Source organism: Dicentrarchus labrax, unplaced genomic scaffold, assembly GCF_905237075.1.
Source record: "Dicentrarchus labrax unplaced genomic scaffold, dlabrax2021, whole genome shotgun sequence".
Taxonomy (NCBI): domain Eukaryota; kingdom Metazoa; phylum Chordata; class Actinopteri; family Moronidae; genus Dicentrarchus; species Dicentrarchus labrax.
In genome coordinates, this window is record NW_026136704.1 from 28,001,415 (window position 1) to 28,022,127 (window position 20,713).

General features: G+C 37.9%; 1 protein-coding gene across 5 annotated transcripts in view; it reads right to left on the bottom strand.

Annotated features, from left to right (window-relative positions):
- The window catches only part of cntn5 (contactin 5), a 96,495-nt gene that overhangs the window by 57,440 nt on the left and 18,342 nt on the right, over positions 1-20,713 (bottom strand). For all 5 annotated transcript variants that reach the window (XM_051398143.1, XM_051398146.1, XM_051398145.1 and 2 more), the window contains exon 2: positions 11,711-11,829. In XM_051398143.1, the coding sequence (XP_051254103.1) occupies positions 11,711-11,765 (55 nt within the window). In that variant the 5' untranslated portion in view covers positions 11,766-11,829. The remainder of the gene's footprint in view (positions 1-11,710; positions 11,830-20,713) is intronic.

A 20,713-nucleotide genomic window follows, 5' to 3' on the forward strand; every position in this document is an offset into this window, starting at 1 on the left:
TGCAAGCTTGCAGATTTTACAGTTTACAAGACTACGGTCAGATATAAACATAAATGCACAAGTTTACAGTACTACAGTTATAGATACAAACCCCTGTTTTTAAGTTCGCCTTTCTGAATTATATAATATCGAATATATATAATATTCTAGACTCAGTACGGAGAGCAAGCGCGAGCAAGAGGACGCTGACTGCAGTCCATGGCAACTTGATGTCACCATTAACAATGGTTTTCTGAAAGTTACATTTAGAACATTTAACCAATAAGTGAGCAGCAGCAAGTTTGGCTATGTACATCATTTAAAAAAGGAATGGTAAATCATGGTAAATCTATAGCTCTTTTATGTGACTAAAACCAATTTGTTAGCAGATGACTGGATTTTAGTCAGTTTGTTGCAGACAGTACATGTGCTATATATATGACTTGGTGCAGGTCAGCATCTCTCTAACTGACAGCTGTGCTGTGACAGTTGCAGTGTGGTTGAGAAAAGCAGCGAGTGATGACAGGAAATAGCTTGTTATAAAATAAGTTTATTCTGTTAAAAGATGACAGCTGCATTGAAGGGTTAAAAATACTGTCAGGACAAAAGGCTAATTGATTTTACTAAATGGGACATGTAAACATGCCATATTATTTCAATGCCAGTTGCCATACTTCTGTCGTGGTAAATGTTAATGTAAGTAAATTCACCAGACTTTATTCGTGATTGATAACAATTATTGTGTTATTTTTAATGTGGTTCTACAGTAACAAATAGAGATACAAATTGACATGTATCCAGACGCATCAGAAATAGTTTTGTCTGAATCATAGCACCCTGAATCAGAATCAAATTGGTAGATATCTGTAGATTCCTAGCCGTGAGCAATACTGTACAAAGACAAGTGAATTGGACAAAAAGAGTAGTGGATCACATAAAAACTGCCAATAACACACTGGGATGCAAGTCCTTCTCCCTATAGCGGCAAAGCCCCCTCTCAGCGCAGACTGAGACCAGCCCAAAGTATAGGACATAAAGTATTCAACAAGATTGTTTATCACTGCGCATACCTGACATACTCAATTTTAAACAGCACAGGATTTTAGCATAGTAATCATAGTGCTTGAGCCAAGCTATTAAGTTATTTGATATGAACATGGCTTTGTAGGTTCTCTATTCCACATATTTATTTTTTTATTTATTTTTTTATTTTTTACCATAGTGTCAGAGAAGTATTTATTTGACTAAATTATAATTTTTAAAACAGTAATTTTCTGGTGCTGCTTAACTGTACTGCATAATATTGAAAGTTATTTCTAATAGTTTTATCATCCCCTACTAATGATTAATGTATGTAGGGGGTGGAAGGTGTTATATTGGATGTAGCTACAGCAGGTGTCCCTAAAGTAATAAAATAGCAAGCCAGTAACAAATCTTAACTGCAAGGTTGACCCTTACTAAAGAAATTTGGATAGATTTTTTTTTTTTGCACATTTTTTATTCAATTCAATTCAATTAAATTTTATTTGTATAGCGCCAATTCATAACAGAAGTTATCTCAGGACACTTTCCAAATAGAGCAGGTGTAGATCGAACTCATAACATTATTTACAGAGACCCAACAGTTGTTGGTTATTCAGTTGTTTACTTATAAAAGACACTGAACTCAACTCAACTCAATGAATATGGTTTTGTCACTGACAACACTAAACATTAGAAGAGTGCACTCAGTAGAGCAGAGACTAGATCTCTGCAAGGCAACAGATGGTAATTATAAAGATGTTTTCTTATATAGATGTATGCAAAGATTTTAAAGTGTTTTTGTGTAATATGGTCTACGTTGTTTTTAAGATCTATAGAATAGTCTAATAGTATTGTAACGAGCGTCCTGGGTTTGCCTAACTATATAAACGTGATGAGGAAACAATAAATTGTAGGACAAGTCAAAACTAAGTATACTAAAATTTCCAAGCAGCTAGGTGGTTTTATAACAATAACAGATATAGAAATCTACACTTCTGGAGAAACTCATAAGCTGAAATTTTGAAACTTGATGTTGTCTATTCATAGATCAGAGCCTGGAAGTTGTGACTATTCAGAAGGTTAATGTTTTGGCATAGATATGCCCCCAATAACTGAATTTAACTTTAAAAAGTAAACAGTATAATGTTCAAATGTCCAAATTTCATGAAAATCAGTTCAGTATTAGGATTCTATGGATGTACATTTTTGAGCCAAGACAAAGGCAAAAATGTGGTCTGCAACAGACTAGCCTCGTTTTTCGAGTCAACAGTCTGTATATAACAGAGCAGTCAGTAAAATAATTTTTTCAAGGTTTTTTAAAAAATGTGACTCACCGCAACCATGAGAGGTGCTTGAACATACACAGTCATAACTGTAAAAATATTAGGCTGATTGGTCCAGTAGCGGCAAGATTGGCTATGGACAGATACACACACAAACACTAAGACACCCTCACGACCAAAGTCATAACCTCTTCCAGGCTTATGGCTGGTGGAGATAAAAGTTCAAATTGCAAATTTCAGTGTGCAACAAAACAAATAATTAATTAAATTAATTGGTAATAGATTATTATTTCCTCTTGTGTGATTTAAGCCTTGACAGACAAAATAATTTCCAAATTTCTCGGTCCAATTCCTCTGCCTGGGAAAATAACATTCCAGACTGAGGCTAAATCCTGACAAATACAGCGTACTAAAAAAAAGTCTCTTTTGTTTGTTTGACTACTGAAGCCGACAGGCACTTGGTCTTGTCAGCTGTCACCTTCATCTGATAAAAGCAATGACCCTTGCAGATCCCCCTGATCCCTATCTTTCAGAGGGTGCAAAATCAGAAACACTCATTGTTGTTGAAAGAGCTGCACCTGCTGCATTTCAGGGAGCTCTAGAGCAATGCCATCGGTGATCGTTTCAGGTCTTAACACCACCTTCATGATAACATCACCAAAGGACACAATGGCCATTTTATACTTGAACAAAGAACAAAAAGCCAAACGTTCCTGTTACCTTGTCCTTATTATCATATGTCACTTTATACTGTGGGTTTAATGGCTATCACCTCTCGGTATATAAATTCAGCATTAAATTAAGTCTAAGTTATCATGCAGTGTGACCAACTGAGGCGACTTGGGACTTACACTTAAAGCAACAACAGAGGTGAAGGTGAGGCTAAGGGAAGATGACATGTTTTGAGTGAACAGAGGGGAGACCTGGGGGAACAGTGAGAAACTCATCTACTTGTATTAGGTCACGGGTTCGGCATAGCACCATAGAGACAATGTATGACTCTTGGGCTTTTCTTGTCTGCAGCCTTTGGACTATGGCGTGAAAAATTAATTAAAATAACATACAGTAAGTAGGTGGGGCGCTCATGGGGGCTCAAGTAGACGGACATGATTAGCCATAGCCTGTAAGATTAATGAAGACCTTCACAGGGAGATTATATTGACTGAAGCTGATTATGCTTGAGACCATTTATTCAGCGGAATATCATTACAGATAGAACAATCCATACATCATATGCAACCTCACCTCGCCTCCTATCACAGTGGACTACTTACTAAAACCCTGTCTTTTTTCCTGATCCCTGGTGTACAGATATTGTATGAGTTGCTTCAACCTTGCTAGAGTAACGCTGAAACCGCAGTAGTGTTATAAGGTGTCTGGTATTATGTTGTCATGCTTCTTAATAGTAAGAAAGAAAGTCTGTTTCTAGCATGATATGTTACTGATATTCTTTTTTTTTATGCTCATATTGGAAGTACAACAAAATTCTACAGTGACATTACACAAAGTCAGATGTCATACCTGTTTTCTGTATCTGAAATTTGAAGCAAATGACAACCAACCTATCTAATTGGCTCAGGCTATGCGACACAAGATCGCAAGACTCTATTTCAACTTTGGCGTCAGCACACAGGCTCATTGTACAATATGTACTCATGTTCTCTGAGAAGCCAAATCTAAAATCCCCGGGTACTGATTATAGTGTTGATCACTGTACACACACAGAGAAACTTGACTGCCAAGACTCGAATGTTGTGCCCAGCTTCTCATGCTTACAGAAATCAACAATGGCTTTTTATTTTTATTTTTTATTTTTATTTCCTGGGCTCAAGTTGTGAGTGTAAGAGAGACTGTCACAACTCAGGCTCTCCTGCCAGTTGGAGAAAGTCCATTAGTCCCTGATGGTGGGACCATAAATAGATTGCAAAGTTTGTGTACTTGTACGTACAAAGTTAATAACCTGCAGAATTGCAACTACTCATCATTATTTTGGGCATTGACTATGTTATTTGGGTTAGTGGGATGTGGGACATTGGGAATTGCAGTTCACCTCTATGGCTTGGGAGTGACTTTTAACAAAGCTCTGTATTTTAATGTTTATTTTTCAAGATATACAATCACAGCAATATATTCATTGCATGATCCAGCTCAGTGTAGTGCATGCAAATACTCATCCATTTACCCATACACAACCATATTTCTGGTGCATGACTGTTTTGCCCTTGGTGAAAATGACTTCATGCATCACTTATACAGCACTACACATCTATATTCCCTGCAACCCACTTTTAATATTGAGATACCTTAGAGTTTGCTGAGGAACAGCTGAATTACCATTCCACACTTAACACTCCAAGCAACATTGTATTTCAATCAGAGGCGGGCTGGGGGGAGGAAAAATGGCCCCAGACATCATGCCTGCCCAGCCCACTTTTAAACATGAGAGAAATCTAATTGTGCTGCCCTCTCTGCTTCGGCATGATTTAAATATCTATGGCATGAAAAAGGACAAGGCAGTGGAGGCCGCTTCAGAGTAAAGTAAAACATAACATGGGAACTATTTTCTATTGTCTTCAAAGTGAACATTTTCAGAATATTCACAGAGAACAGTAGGTCAATAATCCATTACACAAGCCATCATGTCAAAAGTATCATAATAGACAAAGACCGCATCACACCCCTGGGAGTGGCTGCTCATGGCTCCTGCTGCTGATAATATTGAAAACCAGTTTGAAGTGCAGCACTCTTACTAAAATGTGACATATTTCTGACTCAAGCATGCTCAGCTCTCAGTGCTGTTTTGACTAAAGTGGAAAAACATTACTTTCATCGATTTTCTTTGTTACCTATGGTCCTACACTAGTGAAGTAATAGACCTTTTTTCACAGCAGCCATTTTGGCATGAAATATAAACACAGGTGTTACCAATGATATTAATTGAGGTCCCTGTTCCATTTAGTGTAGCAGAGCCTTTCCAGTGAGCCAACATAGTAGCAAAACCACAGACTTTATATTCAACATTTTGGTGTCATCCAATGTGTAACATATTTTTCACTGTTTAAAAATCAATAGCATTAATGGTATGAGCACTGCTGACAAATGTGCAACACTAATTTGACTGTTTTGATTCCAGTTATTGATAAGGCAATGCTTTGCTGATGTGTGGATGGATAATGACAGGAAATACAAGTTCCTTCAGGCGATCTAATAAAAGTCCACTCAGAGTCATCGCTTTGAAATAACCAAACAGGGATTAGCTCAGAAATTTCTCCCAAAGCCAAAGAAAGCAAACTAAAGTAAACACAGCTGCTTGGCATAAGCCAACAATATGCCTGAGGACAATACTGATATATGGTGTCTATCTTCTTTTTGGGGTTTTTATGTGACGTCCATAACATTTCTTTGGCTACATTGTATTATATCTATTGGTGCTCTCATTCAATGCAAATACAAGACGTGGAGGAAATGCAGACCAGAATCATACAGTATAAATGTACAAAATGGGATAATGCAGTATGTACAGGAAATATTGTGATCATCAATGTGGGTGACATCAGAATGCATTTCTCTGTATGTGGATATGTTCACATGCAGAGAAATGTGCTTGTTACGTTTTCCATTAAATTACAATAGATATATTACACCAGGAATACTTTTACTGAAAGTACCAAATGTTCCGAACTGCAAATTAATTCAAACAGCAAGTTTTTATTATGTGTCAGATATTACACATATAAAGCAGGTGTGCTTCAAAACCTAGACTATATATGTATTTTGTCTACTGAGCTCAGAAAATCTGAAAAACAGGACCACCTTTTAAAACTCTGTAATCTTTGCCATTCATGCTAATGTGAAAAATAAAAGCGTTGCTATAATATAATGTTCATCTAATAGAATTATTATTTTATGTCGTCATTATTGCTGAAAGGTTAATGGCTTGCAGTTTAAGAACTTGCATGTTATCATATTTGATTGAATGTAAAAACATGAACAGCCCTCCCAAAATAGTTTTTCCTTTCCTGTATTGCCATCCAGATACACATTTTACTAAATAGGAAACCAATTTCATAAGCTCATATTAAGTTTGTTTTTTTATGTTCAACAAAATCAGGATATTTTTACCTCTGATAGCTGAAATTTCGGTTTAGACAAAAGTAGACATGGTCACATATTTCTCTCCACATGAGTATGGAATGTAAAGGTGGAAAAATCAATGCCACTGTACCACCCTATAAAGCCTGTGAGAAAGTGCCTACCCATTTTTCTGAGTGGCAATTATTTTGCAAACCAGTAAGACAACAGGAGTCAATGTAGAGGGCTGAGATACGCATAATGAACAAGCAGAGCAAATACTGTCAACTATATGTGCCCAAGGTACCATGGAACCAAATCCTCAGATCAAAAATCAATAGATAGAATTGACTCAACTGAAACAAATTAACTGCACAAGCCACTAAGTCCCTGTTTATAAACTTGATAAACTAGCTGAAGTCTTGATAAACAGATAACCTCCAGCTTTTCTCCAATGGCTTCTTTTCTAATGTAATGCTTAGTTCATAAAAACTCTAGCTCAAGCTGCAGGACACGTTCCTATGTAAACATTGGGTTTCTATACTGTTTTAAAGGTACAGTAAAACTCCAATGAATTGCCCGGGGTTTTATTTGAGTCAGTCACTGAACTCAACCTGTCTATATGGGACATGTGTTTAATTCCTTACGCACAAAACTCTTGCTCAGATGGGAAATCCTATCAAAATGTTTTTTCAAAGTATGACTATTACTTGTATAAAAAAAAAATATTTGGTTATAGAATAACATATCAACAACAAATCATTAATTGAATCTAAAGATAGGGACAGCACATCTAGGGCAACCTCATACAGAGAGAAAGCCACGTATCAAAAATACTGGCAACCTACCTCAGAGTTTGTAACCAGGAAGGGTAACGAATCATTAAGGTTAAAAATAGGGCTAGGATATGGTTGGGGTGGTTTAACAATGTGGTTTGGGTGCCCATTGCTTAAAAATGTCATTGTTTCCATTTGCATCAAGTTACCACCTATACAAACATCAACAATACATATAGTTATGAAATAACATTAATACTGAGGGTCTATTTATTGCCCAGTCCCACATTAGACCTTGGTATACCAGAGTCTGTGGATTTTCCATTACATTTTCACATTTTTCTGTTCATGATGTTTGTAACAACAGTAACTTCTGTAGTAGCCATGGCCTTTGCTGTTCTCACAAAAAGCTAACAGACACCCACAACAGATGAGACCTTTCTGAGAGATCTCTTAAGTGCTTGTGTTGATCTGAAAAGCTTTCAATAGGCATTGCACTTTGATGTTACACTGCAGTTGAAGTTTTTTCTTTTAACCATCTTTGACTGTGTTTCACTGAGTCATTCTTCAATCTGATTGACTTGGACTGACTGAATATTTTACACACAATGTGGTCGAAACAATTTTTTATTTTTTGAAAAAACCTAAAATGCAGATCGAAAATGTGAAAATAGCTTTTGCATTTCTTTGTACTTGAAACCCTGAGAGGGTGGCAAGCACAGTATGTGACAAGCTGATAATGAAGGTGTCTTTTGTTTTGCCTTGCCTTTTCATTTTACTCCGTCATGCCTTTATCTGCTTCAAGAACTGCACAGGACTCAGAAGTTGGATTGTCAGTACTGCAATTTCTTAAGCGTGCCAATATCCAGTAGACTGTCCTCTGCTGTATCTCTGAAGCAGCAAAACCTTTTCAGTGGGTATACATTTTAAGTTGCAAGTAGGGGTGACGCAAGCAAGATATGACAACACAGTAGACAAGATGGAGATGGAGTACAACAGTGTGGGCATGATTGATAAAGCAATTTCTCTGCTTATTTAAGTTTCTTGTTTTATCTGTGAGCTCCACAGTTGGTAATGATATCTTTAATATCTTGGTCTGGTTGTGGATTTTTTAAAGACCAGAGGTTCACCACTTGTTTAAACATTTTATTTAGCACTCCGTACTATTTTGTCATGACATTGTTTCTTCATTTAATGGTTTTAATGTGACTGTTTCAGAGAGCATAAAATGTTCCCTAAATTGTGTTTTTGTTGAGTATACAATTTTTGATAAAGAAAAAGTGGGATTATAAATGTCTACACAGATAACAGCTCATATAAGGGTGATATAAGGTATAAAGGTGAGTTGTATAGCCTTACCATTTCTCTTGAACACATCCCTCCGCCTCTCTTAAAACATTTTCACAAACTCCATGGGGAGGCAAGATTTAGACCTAAAAGAAAACTGTTTAAAATGCTTATGATTAGACTACAACAACCCTCCAAGTGCTTATGCAAATAAAACCACAGGCCTGCCTTCCCTTTGGCATACACAAGAATACATATACAGTGCTATATACAGTATACTCCCCCTAAAACAGCTCTGCTATTATGTTTATACTACATTGTTGCTTGTTATATCATCTATGCAAGAAAATATGACTACTACCAGCCACGACTTGCTAATTTTTAACAGGTGATGATGGCTGGGTTTTATTATTATATAATGTTCGGTTGTGATTTTGAAAAATAAATAACTTGTACCAGTGCATTTGGACATTCACGTCTACCTACCCTAACACTATAGTAAAAGCTATATCTGTAGTCATGTCTCCCCTAAAATATTTTGTTACAGAGGTGGCTTGGTATGGGGGTGCATATTCAGCAGCAGACACTACTGAATGAATCATAGAAATACAGGAATATTACAGGAATACTACAGGCAGCAGTGCGATCCTCTCACTCCCCTGTGACTAAACGTGGTTACTTGTCAATTTAATCATGAAGGTGACACCACTCCATAGAATATATAGGCTACATATGGTATAGTGAAGTGATTATGTATAATATTTGGTTTAGAGAATATTAGATCCAAGAGGGTGAAATTATAAATCCATCTACTACTACAGCACTGGATTTATTAATACACAGCAAAGTTAAAGAGGTACTCCACACTTAAACATGTTTTTTGAGCTGTAAACTAGATTATATGACTGTACTGAGCACACCAATGCTGTTGTAAATACTGAAATTCTTACCAAATTTACGACAGTTGGTGTTTCATGGATTGAAAAAGGCTCAACACGCCATCTACTGTTGCAAAGCCCTGTGAACCTTGCAAGGCCAATGCTCAGATATAGTTGATTGTTTGGGACTACTGTATGTCGACATTTATATAAAAAAAGAGTGTTAACGCCCTCTAATCAGAGGAGTGCAACCCACCTCCTCCAGCCTCTGTGAAAGTGTTGTTCTCATTTACAAATGTATGCTGATTGAGAAAAATCATTAAGAATTCATGCTATTTTCTGCTAACACTCTACTTAGTATTTTTCCATGTTGGTGCAGTGGTTCAGACTTGTTCGAAGCACCACTGGACTGCAGTCTTTACCTTTATCCCATGCACAGTCAAAGACACACAACACATACTGGAGAGGTAGCCTGTCTGAGCTGTTAGCTTAGCGACAAGACAACTGTTAGCTTGCACAACACAAAACTGCAATGAATGTGCTTTTAGTGACTGTAAAAGCTCCAGCGGACTCTATAAGTTTCCAGCACAGACACAGAGCATCTGACAGCAGCAGCACATAGCTGGTTAGCTCTGACTACTAGTTCACTATTCTTGCTACACTCCAGTCTGTCAGTCTGTCACTTACTCCAGTCTGTCAGTCTGTCACTCACTCCACTTAACTTTCACAAAACTGAGGCAGATAAAGCATGAATGAGTCAGGCAGACTAGATTAACATATTCAAACAAACAGGGGATGCAGTTTGGTCCTTTCAATTTGCCTACTGATTACTACCCAGTGTTCACATACTTGATAATTAATTTGTTGTACCCAATGGTGTACAACAAATTAAGTATAGAGTATGTGAATAAAAACACAGATTTACACGCTCTTGAAAGTAAAACACCTTATGGACCACAATTGAAGGAATAAAACATCTAAACACATTTGCCTAAAAAAACTGTTTATGAGAAAATAATTCTTCCCTTTGAAGTACCAATAAATTCAGCAGGGTTAGATGGAAATGAATCATAGCAACATGCACAATGTGGCCTGCCAAAATAGTTGTATGAACACCAAATTTTGTCTTAGCCAAGGCCAGTATCCTCAAAGTTACTGACTCAAAGAGCAGCAGTATGACAATGTTAGAGATTACATAAACTAGGGTTACAATGAAAAACCTTAATTGTACTTTTTACCGGTTTTGCTCTTTACATGCTATAGTGGAGCCGAGCCCAATGCTTGCCATAACATCAACCCAACACAGCAGGCCGTAAACCTGTGGTATGCTAAATGTCACCTATCAAAATGCTTCAATATTAGGTAAAGGAAGGTAGGACGTCATTAACCTACCTTTTATGACAGCTTGCTTATCCAACCTAATATATATACACAGTATATAAACTGTACAATATAACCTCTAAAGTTCTAAATGTTCACAGTTAAGACAGGGATCAAAAGTTAAGAAATAGCTGTTTCCATTTAATAGTATGGTCTAACGAGCAGGCGACTAAGGTCAACGTTGAGTGTTTGACTCCCAGAAACGAAGGTCGGATAGTACCACAGAGTGCACGAACCTTGCTCTGGTGGGTTAAAAGAACCATCAAAAAGGCAGAATCCATTAGACTGGCAAACATATGCTCTCGACTGACCAAGGGAGGCTCTTGATCTGGAACTTAAAATTGTGCATTGGCTGCTAATCACACTAGTGAAGACATTCTACCAGAAAACTCAACTCAGTGGATGGAACAGAGCCCTGCTATGCTGTGGTTTGATTCCTACTGGTCTCACTAAATACATTAAAGAAAAAAAGATATTTACATATTATGCATTTTTCTGTCTTTATTATGTGGGGAAGTATTTAATCAAATTAATTCAATAATCAATTAATATTTAGCATGCCAATCAACCCTGCTATTCAAATAATGTCATGCAAACAGGACTCTGAAACTAAAGCAGTAATGTAGCCTTATTACTGGCTGGTGCTTTTTCTGAGCATTCCTGTTGTTTACAGCCACCACAGACCTTTACTGAAAAGGTGTGGAAACCCCTGTCAAATAACTGCGACTCTAAAGCCTAACAGAATAGGAATGCTCAATGAGCCATGGCATCTTCACTTCTTCTCAGATTTAAGTGCAAAATTCATCATTTCAAAGATGCGGATTCATCTTCTACAAGTATGAAAGGACACAGGCCCCCTCTCACACCCATAAATGATCATTCTCCCAGCTGTGTAACATTTACAACTGCAATATCATTACAGTAGATTTCATTGCGTACTGTACCATTTCTTCTCATAGCAGTGGTTATGAAGAATTTTCTGTACAACTATTTCCTACTATTATCTTTGAACGCTACCTTTTGAATGTCTCACCTGAAAGGCCACTGATGACAGACAGGAGGAGAAATGGTTTCCATGGTGACCCCATACTTGTTTAAGAGGGTCCCTTCTGCGAGAATGTTAGCAGGTCTGCTTCTTCATTAAAGCTGTGCCTGCAAACAGAAAGAGAGAACATTAACTGGTGGGAAGATAAACCTTTAATTATCACATACATCCAAAATCACACGGTCGAACTCAACAGCTGTCAATCCACAGTTGGTCTGCACTCATACAATTCACTGTGCTAATCTCACTAAATCACTTATTTGCATTTTGGATCACTAAAAGAAAATATAATAATAATTATTAAAATAATAAAATAGGTTTCTTGTGATCTCACTGTGCAAAACATAGATTCCCGTGGAACAGCAGTTTTTGTTGCCTGGGCAGTAATTGGTGTAGAAAAAAATAAGAGAAGCTTGTGATGTCAACAGAGCCTGTGTATTTGTTATTTATAGTACTTGTGTGTGGTACAAAAACATTAATGCCATACAAAATATCATTTCTAAATATTTAACATAGGCAGTATAGTGTTGTGTTGTCAGTTCCCATCCCTTCCTGGGTTCTCACACATTCTAATTGTCTGCCTTCTATCATAGAGCTTAAAAGTCCCCCTCCTACTTCATTACTGTTGCAGGTCTTGTGCTTAGAAAAATCACACGTTTCATGGAATCAATCAGATTGTGGCTGGCACCCATAGCACTAACTAGGCTCTAAAATGGGTTGTCAGTAAACTGTCAGTAAATGCATGCATACTGTTCATTTACTTTATACACAAAAACTAGAGCAAGTATTCAGTGTTTGCTTAGCTGATTTGCAGAGTTTATTCTTATTCCTAACATTTTCTTCTCACCGGCAGAACAAATGAAAGTTTAAAGATGTTGACCAGATACATATTTAAAGATATTAAAATATCTTCCTGACAAACATTCCCAAACACGCACACATTTTCTCATGTTTAGTTTACAGAGTATCAAACTAACACATGTATGCTCCAAATACACATTGTGACTAGTCCTTAAACTGAGGAATGAGTTGATGGTGCTGTGAATAAATGACTCTCTGAATTACATGTATGTTTTGTATAAATACAAAATAAGCATTTAAAAACAACAAGGTGTCCCAAAAACTAAAGTAAATGTCCTCCTTTAATTTTGTTTTCTATATCAGGACACCCTCTATACTATATTATATTTCTATATCAGGAGCATATTCTCGCATTCATACCAGACATACCAAATCATTCATTTTCAACAGTTTGTGGTTAGTTTAACCTGTGGTTGGATTCGTTACACCAGCGGATTAAAGCATTGTCACTGTTGCTATGTTTTTGTGCATTTTAATAAACCTTGCGCACTGAATTAGAAAACCTCTTTTCACATGAAAGCGAAGCCCTTCACTGATGACGTTCATCCACACACCCTCACAACTGTATGAGTTACTTGTGCAACAACCACATACAACATATTATTCAATTAATCTATGTTGACAATCACTTTACCTGACCTATATAGCCTTAAAGCCACAATAATAACACTGATATTCAGAGGAAAATGTGTATAAAGGATGGCACCTGAAACTATAGATGCCATTCTATTTGCAAACAATGCTAATTGGAAGTGTAGGCCTAAAGTATAAAGAGAGTAAGATCTGCTGACCTTGTTATTCTCCTTCAGCACCATTCATCTCCACAACTGCAGTACTTCTCCATTTATGTGATATTTTCATTCTCTTTATCAACATGTTTCAATGTATGCTCCCTGTCTTTGTTTCTCTCACTCTCTTCCTCTCTTATCTCTCTAACTGGCTCTCTCATCTTCATTTAAGTTTTCTGTCATTTAGATCATTAATGCAGTGGCACAGACAGCTCTGAGGGTTGCAGGAAGCATGTCCAGATCCAGCAGGAGTCGTCTCACATTCATCATTTATGCCTCCTTGTCTTTGCCTCACCTCATTTGCTCCCTATCCTCCCAGAATGCACCAGCAGATGTACTAGTGGGTTAAACAATTAGTGACTTAGCAATTAGGCTATCTGTTATTGAGAGACAGAGAGAAAGAAAAACAGAAAGAGAGATAAACAAACACAATGATCCATTTCCTTCCTTGTAATAAAAGGAGTTTTCTGCTGTCTTTTTGCAGGTTGTTTGCCATTTGTAATCAGCTGCTCTTCCCTGTAAATGTAAGCCTTTTCTCTACAGCTGGAAATACATTTAAAAACTTACAATGGCACTTTATGTGGCTATTTCTTTGTTCACCGATGCAAAGAATTAAACAGCTGAAGGTCTGCCGTCTAGACAGCTGTCTGCAGACTGGTAAAACTGCTCTGTTTTGAAAAAGGGCCTCACCCTCCTTCACCTAACTATGACCTCCCTTTCAGCTTACTTGCATACAGGAGTATAGAAATATAACATACCATAGCAGTGTGACAGAACACGAGCAGAAGCCTATTAAACACACAAATCACCTCAGGGAAGGACGCCTTCTCTGTCCCTTTTCAGCACTTCACTTTATTCTTGGCTGCATAGGTCAGCTTGTTGTCATACAAACCCCTGGGTACATGTTGGACTGAACAACTTCCACATCAGCCCACAGTTGGTAACTGGAGTCTGAAACACAACTCTTCCTACAGGAATCCATCAGCAGCTCCTCTGATTGATCATCTCTGGCCTGCCGTGTATTTTTGCAGAATAGAAGACAAAGTTCTGTCCATGTTCACACCAAACCTAGTATTGTCATAAAACTCTGGAAAGTAAGACCAAGTTTATCCTTTTCAAATGAGACCGTAATAAAGGTGGACACAATTCCAAAAGGCAAGATTTCATTGATGCATATGATGAAATTAAATGCTGTGTTGTGTACATTGCCATATTGTGTACATTGCCATATTGCTGCTATATGATCATATGAAGTCATTTCAGCATGAATTCTGAAATGAAAGCAACATTTCTTTCGAAGCTGACTGACATGCTAGCCCTGCAACAAGGACAAGATCCCTCACTTGCTTCCAATCTGGAACACTGCCAATTGTGTTTAGAATTATTATGTTTAGAGATCTTTAACATTTGATAATAGAATTCTCATAAGATCTGGAATGCATTTTATAATTTATTCCAGAGCCAAACACATCCTATGTACAGCATATCAACACACACCTGATTATCTAACAGTTCCATTAGTTATATTGCTCAGGCGTCAGTCTGACAGCACAATGCAGAGTCTGACGTTAAAGCTTAACGTTTCATGGCTCACACACGAGCAAGGTGCATATGAATTTACAGTTCAGGGAAGAGAGAAGAGGAATCCAATCAATATTGAAATGAACAGATACTCATTGTTATGGTATCAGTTTTGAAAATGAAAAAAAAAAAAGAATATAATAATCTATAAGTCGCACAGGTATAAAATAAAGTGTATTGCAACTGCACATAAGACAAAATCTTTAGAGAACAGGCATTATTGTGGAAATATTACATCTTTAGTTACCTGCATTACAGTAACTGGGATTAGGGATCTCTCATCTACTGTCAAGCATTTAGGATTCTGAGAGAACATGGGTCCCTTGTGTATATCAAATAAAGTTGGTCTGCACTCAGACAACCTAAAGTTCACCTTACTTGACTGCTCAGTGTCTCACAGAACTCTGGCAGACATGTCATTTGTGGACTCAGATTTCACTTTCCAGTCAACCATATACTTTATACGAGAGAGAAATAAATTGGTAGAATTGTTTTTGATTCACAAGAGACAAGCCCACACAAAGCATATAGGCTTCAGAGCATGATGGCATGAAAAAGTTGGCTCAATTAGGTAGGAACACCTGCCAACGAAACACGAAATAAAAGACAGGAAACCACAAGAAAAGCATAAACATAAGACATACACAATCCATCAATTAAATCGACAGAAATTATCCAAATTTGAATACTCTCAATAGTACCCTGCAACCCTCCAGGTGTGTGCTATATACAGTCGGGGGCTGTAGAGCTGGATTCTGCCACACTTCTGTCCAGGCAATCACAGCCCAGCCAGATGGTTATTAATGAGGTAGTGTGCAGGGTGCCACAAGGTGCACTGACAGTTCGGAATGTGCTGCCTCTGCTTGGTCTCATGGCTGTGTTTGTCTCCACAGGGCGTGTTACACATAAAAACAAATGCAGACATCGTTTGCCAGGCCGAGCTTCAATAAACCAAATCACCTAATAACATCACCACAGTAGCTGTCCTCTCATCAGCCACTTGTAACAGTATTATTCAGGACAATACAAGGCAGTGGCATGTGCTTCTGACAGTCTCGTAAAAATTGAATGAATGTTCACATACACTGCAGTGTGAGTGCTGGAATACATGTATAGCTTCTTGTTACAGATTATTCAACGACCAGCCTGTTTCTCTATTCAAGCTTAAACACAAAGATATTTGTTGTACAAACGTATTAGAGCAACAAAGGTTGAGTCATGAAGGCAAGCGAAAGCCATGATGACAAATGTAATACCCAGATAAATCTAGATCTTGATTGTAATTATCGTTTTCGCACACCCTTGTCTCACCTTGTCACCAATTCCAATTAGCATACATCTTGTGCATCAAGAAAGGCAAGTATATCTAAGGATGAGACCAGAAATTTAATCAGTGCCATCTTGTAGAGTGCAGCACTTGAGTTGCCGACACACGCGCGAACACACACAAACTGTGTTAAATTACAGCACATACAGTAATCAAGTAGACAAAAAAGATCAAAGGAAATTATTTGTCATTTGTGCAATTTGCTGTTCTCCTTCATGAGCTTATTGTTCGATCTTATCACATTTTTATTTAATAAAAATGGCCCTTTGTGTATTTCTATGACGTACATGAAGCAAATAAAATGATAAAACAACGTAACCCGGCGCTAGCTTTTGTTTTTTTTCCGAAACCCATACCGTGTAATTTGTGCTAGTAATAAGTGGTAGAGGAAGTAGTGATTACAGTAGTGGTAATGATAGTCATAGCATAGTTGTAGTAGCATCTGTACCAACAGAAGCAGCACAACTAGCAGAAACAAACATCCGCCTTCTCCTCTGTAATCATTTGAATATAACCATCCTAAAAATATGTGTAAGAGGCAGTGAGTGAATGACACTTCACTGCTCTCTATGATACTTATCTCTACTGCGCTTGCTCATTGATTTGTGGCAACTGAGACATGAAGACTTGGGTGTATATTACAGATATTTCATACAAGACAAATCCCTGTTAGCATTTGCTCTACTAATACAAATATCTGAATTATTTTTTGTGTATATCTAATACATTGTAATGCAGTAAAAAATGGAAATTGTGCAACTAATTAGGCCTACAATATTGTACAATAATAGTACAATAACGATCAATTAGCCTATAGGTGGACACGGACCTGGAACAAACCAGATACAGAAGTACCACATGCCAGTAAAGCAGAGTTCATTTGAAGAGCCACCCGCAAGCATACCTTGACCTACTTCAAAAGCTTCATTTTACAGTGACACTTGGACACACACAATACAGGGTCTCTCTGTCCCCTTCGACACATACACTTTCATCTGTAAATGTTAAGGAAATTGTAGATGTCATCATGTTCAAACAAGAGCTGGAGTGGATTTTTACCTTTAAGTTAAGTTACTCTGCCAGCTCCATGCCTGGTTAGATCTGTGTGACTCTTCCTCCATGGCTGTGGTAGCAGCAGAACTTCAGAGTAAAGCAAGGTTATGGCAGCCATTGTTATAAAGCAGCTGCTTTCTGATAGGACGCTTAATGTAATGTTAAAAATATATACACATATTTTAAAATGGTGATTAGTCAATAACAAGTTGATACTGCAGGTAAATATTTGGCTTCTGTGTTATTAGAAGTAGTTCATAAAATAAGTTTTGAGTGGGTATGTCAGGTGTCTATTGTTGTTGTGTTGTAAAAGCCTTGGACCTTGTTTGACTTTCAGTAAAAGTGGCCATCCTTAAACAACAAGCATGATAATTAAGAAAATTATATGTCTAGACACAGGAGCAGTCAAACTGTACAATACGTTATCTGTATTTCTCAGAAAAAATAATACTTTACAGAAATGCAAATAGAATTATAATAAAATCAAAGGACCTTTTTCAGATGTGCAGTTAAAAAACACAGCAAACACTGCTTAGATTTGTGTTTCAGCCTATACAAACTACTAAGCCCTTTAGAATGAGTCTCGTTACACACACTGGAGGTTTTAATCCGAGCACAAGGGGATGAAGTTAAAACATGATAATACGGGGGATTATTCTCGCCACAGTTTCACTCCTTTGACCAAAACAAGCCCTTTGTTAATAGGACATCTTTTTTAAATTAACCTTTAGCTAGGTCTTGTTAAAGCCACAGCAAACTCTTAAAAACAACTAATAAAAAAGGACCATGTGCAGCAGGGGAATATGGTGAATGTTTGAGAACTGGGCTTGTGACCGGAACCATTTTCAGTCCCTGGACTGGAAGACAAAATGGGTGAACACTGTAGATGAGTAACTTTCACTGAGCTCTCATACTAAGCAGCTGTGTGAGAATTAGGAAAACATCTACACTAGGTTAAAATTAGAATTAAAGCTATAGTATGCAACCTTTGTGCTTTTGGCTTGGAGTCGGGTAGTGTATCATTTGTCCCACTATCAACCCCCTCAGTTGGTCAAGTTCCCACTCCTTCACTTGTCACTCATCTTGATGAGCTGTCTGCTTAGAAACTGCATGTAGCCTGAGGGTGAGGTAAACAGCATCTATAAAGACATCAAAGGTGTTGTAGAAGCAGGTGGTGAATGCAGCCAACGCAGCCAATCTGAGAGCAATGTCACTGTTCACCTTGTTTTAGATTGGGTCCTGTTCGCTGCACATTTATACATTCTGCTCGGTAATGTCTTTTAGATTTTCACCATTGTTCCCTTAAACTGTGGGAAATAGACTCTTTGACTGTGGTCAGATCCGAAACACACTCTCAGAAAATGATATGCAACCGAAATTATAGAATAGCCAATTTCATGCAAACAGTGGGATGTGAAATTAATTTGCTGCATAATTCATTCGTTATATATTATATATTGATATATATTCGAACTTTATGGTACCACTTTTCATATTTTCACAGATTCTTTTGTTTTTCCATCATTTTAACATTCTGGTTATGGCTGACTGGGGTCCAGCTTATCAATTAAATATCCCACAATCTCCATGTCAACTACTTTCATTATTTTTTCATTATACCCACAGCATTCCAACATCACTGCCCGCAGCTATTAAAACATACCCACGCCACTCAAAACTGATTCGGGACCAGATAGACCAGTGGGAGGCCTGCATTAATGCAAACCTCTACTATAGAGCATGTACTAAATGCTGAAAGCAAAATCTAAAGAACATTTCAATGAAACTGCCTTGAACGCTAAGCAGTGTAATGGGAATGTCTGATTCAGGGACCAGCGTGTAAGATTTATGGGGATGCTAATGGGGAATGCTGGCAGGGACCGGCGCCGGAATAGGCACTAGAATTGGAGGTGGGCCAGCGGTTAACGGAACCGGGTTCAGCTAATACATCAACTATCTGCTAGGTAACTTTTGGCAGCTTTTGGCAGCTACTGCTAGCAACAGTTAGCAGCAAGTATTGTCCACTCAGTAAATCACTAGCATTTGATGAGAGCAGCCAGTGGACATCAGAGGGACAAACAGAAAATATTTTACCCATAAAATATGATCCAGTTTCACCAAAACCTGTGAATCAAGTGTCTCTGTACAGTTAAACAGTGAGACCTGGCCCCTAGAAACACAATGCTCCGGCCATTTATTGTTTTTCCAACCTAATCCTTGTATAATTTGTGGTCTGATAAACAGTAAATTCTTCAAATTCACTGCCCCTTATTGCTAGTTTCACCAAAATCCTTTAACAGGTATTAGGGATGTCCCAATCCATTCTCAATGATGGCGCCAATCAAGGCATTTTTTAATTTATCGGTATGGGCTATGTTGAGCTTTATTGATCCGGTCCGATCTTTCGTTTTACGTCAGCTGTCCCACAGCTGTTTTTACTCACAAAGCTTGGAATGTATGGTGCAGTCATCGTCAACTCTCTCTGTCTCTTTTCTCCACTCTGAGCTCTGTGTCAGTGTGAGAGCAGAGGCAGCCCCGTCCGCTGCAGAGTTTCTGCTCAGAGCAGAGACAGCAATACAACCACGACGTCCTACATAACCACACTCTGGAGAGAAAGTCCCCCCACACAGCGACAAAAAGATTACAGAGGGTATGTTATGTTATACTTTCTTGTGTAAAAAAACAAAAACATTAAGGAACAGCTTAGATGCAGGTTTTTTTTCTTGATGCAATAAAGAGCTATTTAATTGTCAAACATATACACTGGATTGACTTTAATAACTGTAATGTTCTTGAAGTTTGCACTGTGCTTATCTAAAAATCGTATCAGGACTCGGTATCAGCAAATACTCAATGTTAAATGACTCGGATCGGGGGCTAAAAAAACCTGACATCCCTAATAGTTATAAAGTTGTGTTTTTGTTCAGTAAGGCCTAACCACCTTCTTGCCACCTTCTCGCCACGTTAGTCCACTTATGGGATGCCCCCCATAAGTGGACTAGCGTGTGTTGCACAGCTAACTGAGATAACAGAGCTGCTGCCCAAACCTTTTCCACAGAGTCTGCACTGCCATGTTTCTAAAGTAGCCTAGAACAGACAAACCAAACACTGGCTCAAGAAAAGGGCCTTTCATGTTTTTTCACGGGTCTGTGGCCACCGCAGGTTCAGCTACACGGTTGGAAAGGGAGGGTGAGGCGAGTGGTATTCAGTCTGTTGCAATCTGCAACCTCACTGCTACATGCCAATAAATCCTACACACTGGTCCTTTAATGTTTAAACGTTGCTATTCTTAGAACTAGTTCTTTATAAAGTAGACACAAGAAAACTGCTTCTTTTGAGTGAAGAGAGAAAAAGTGGAAAACAAATGATGGTAATGTACAA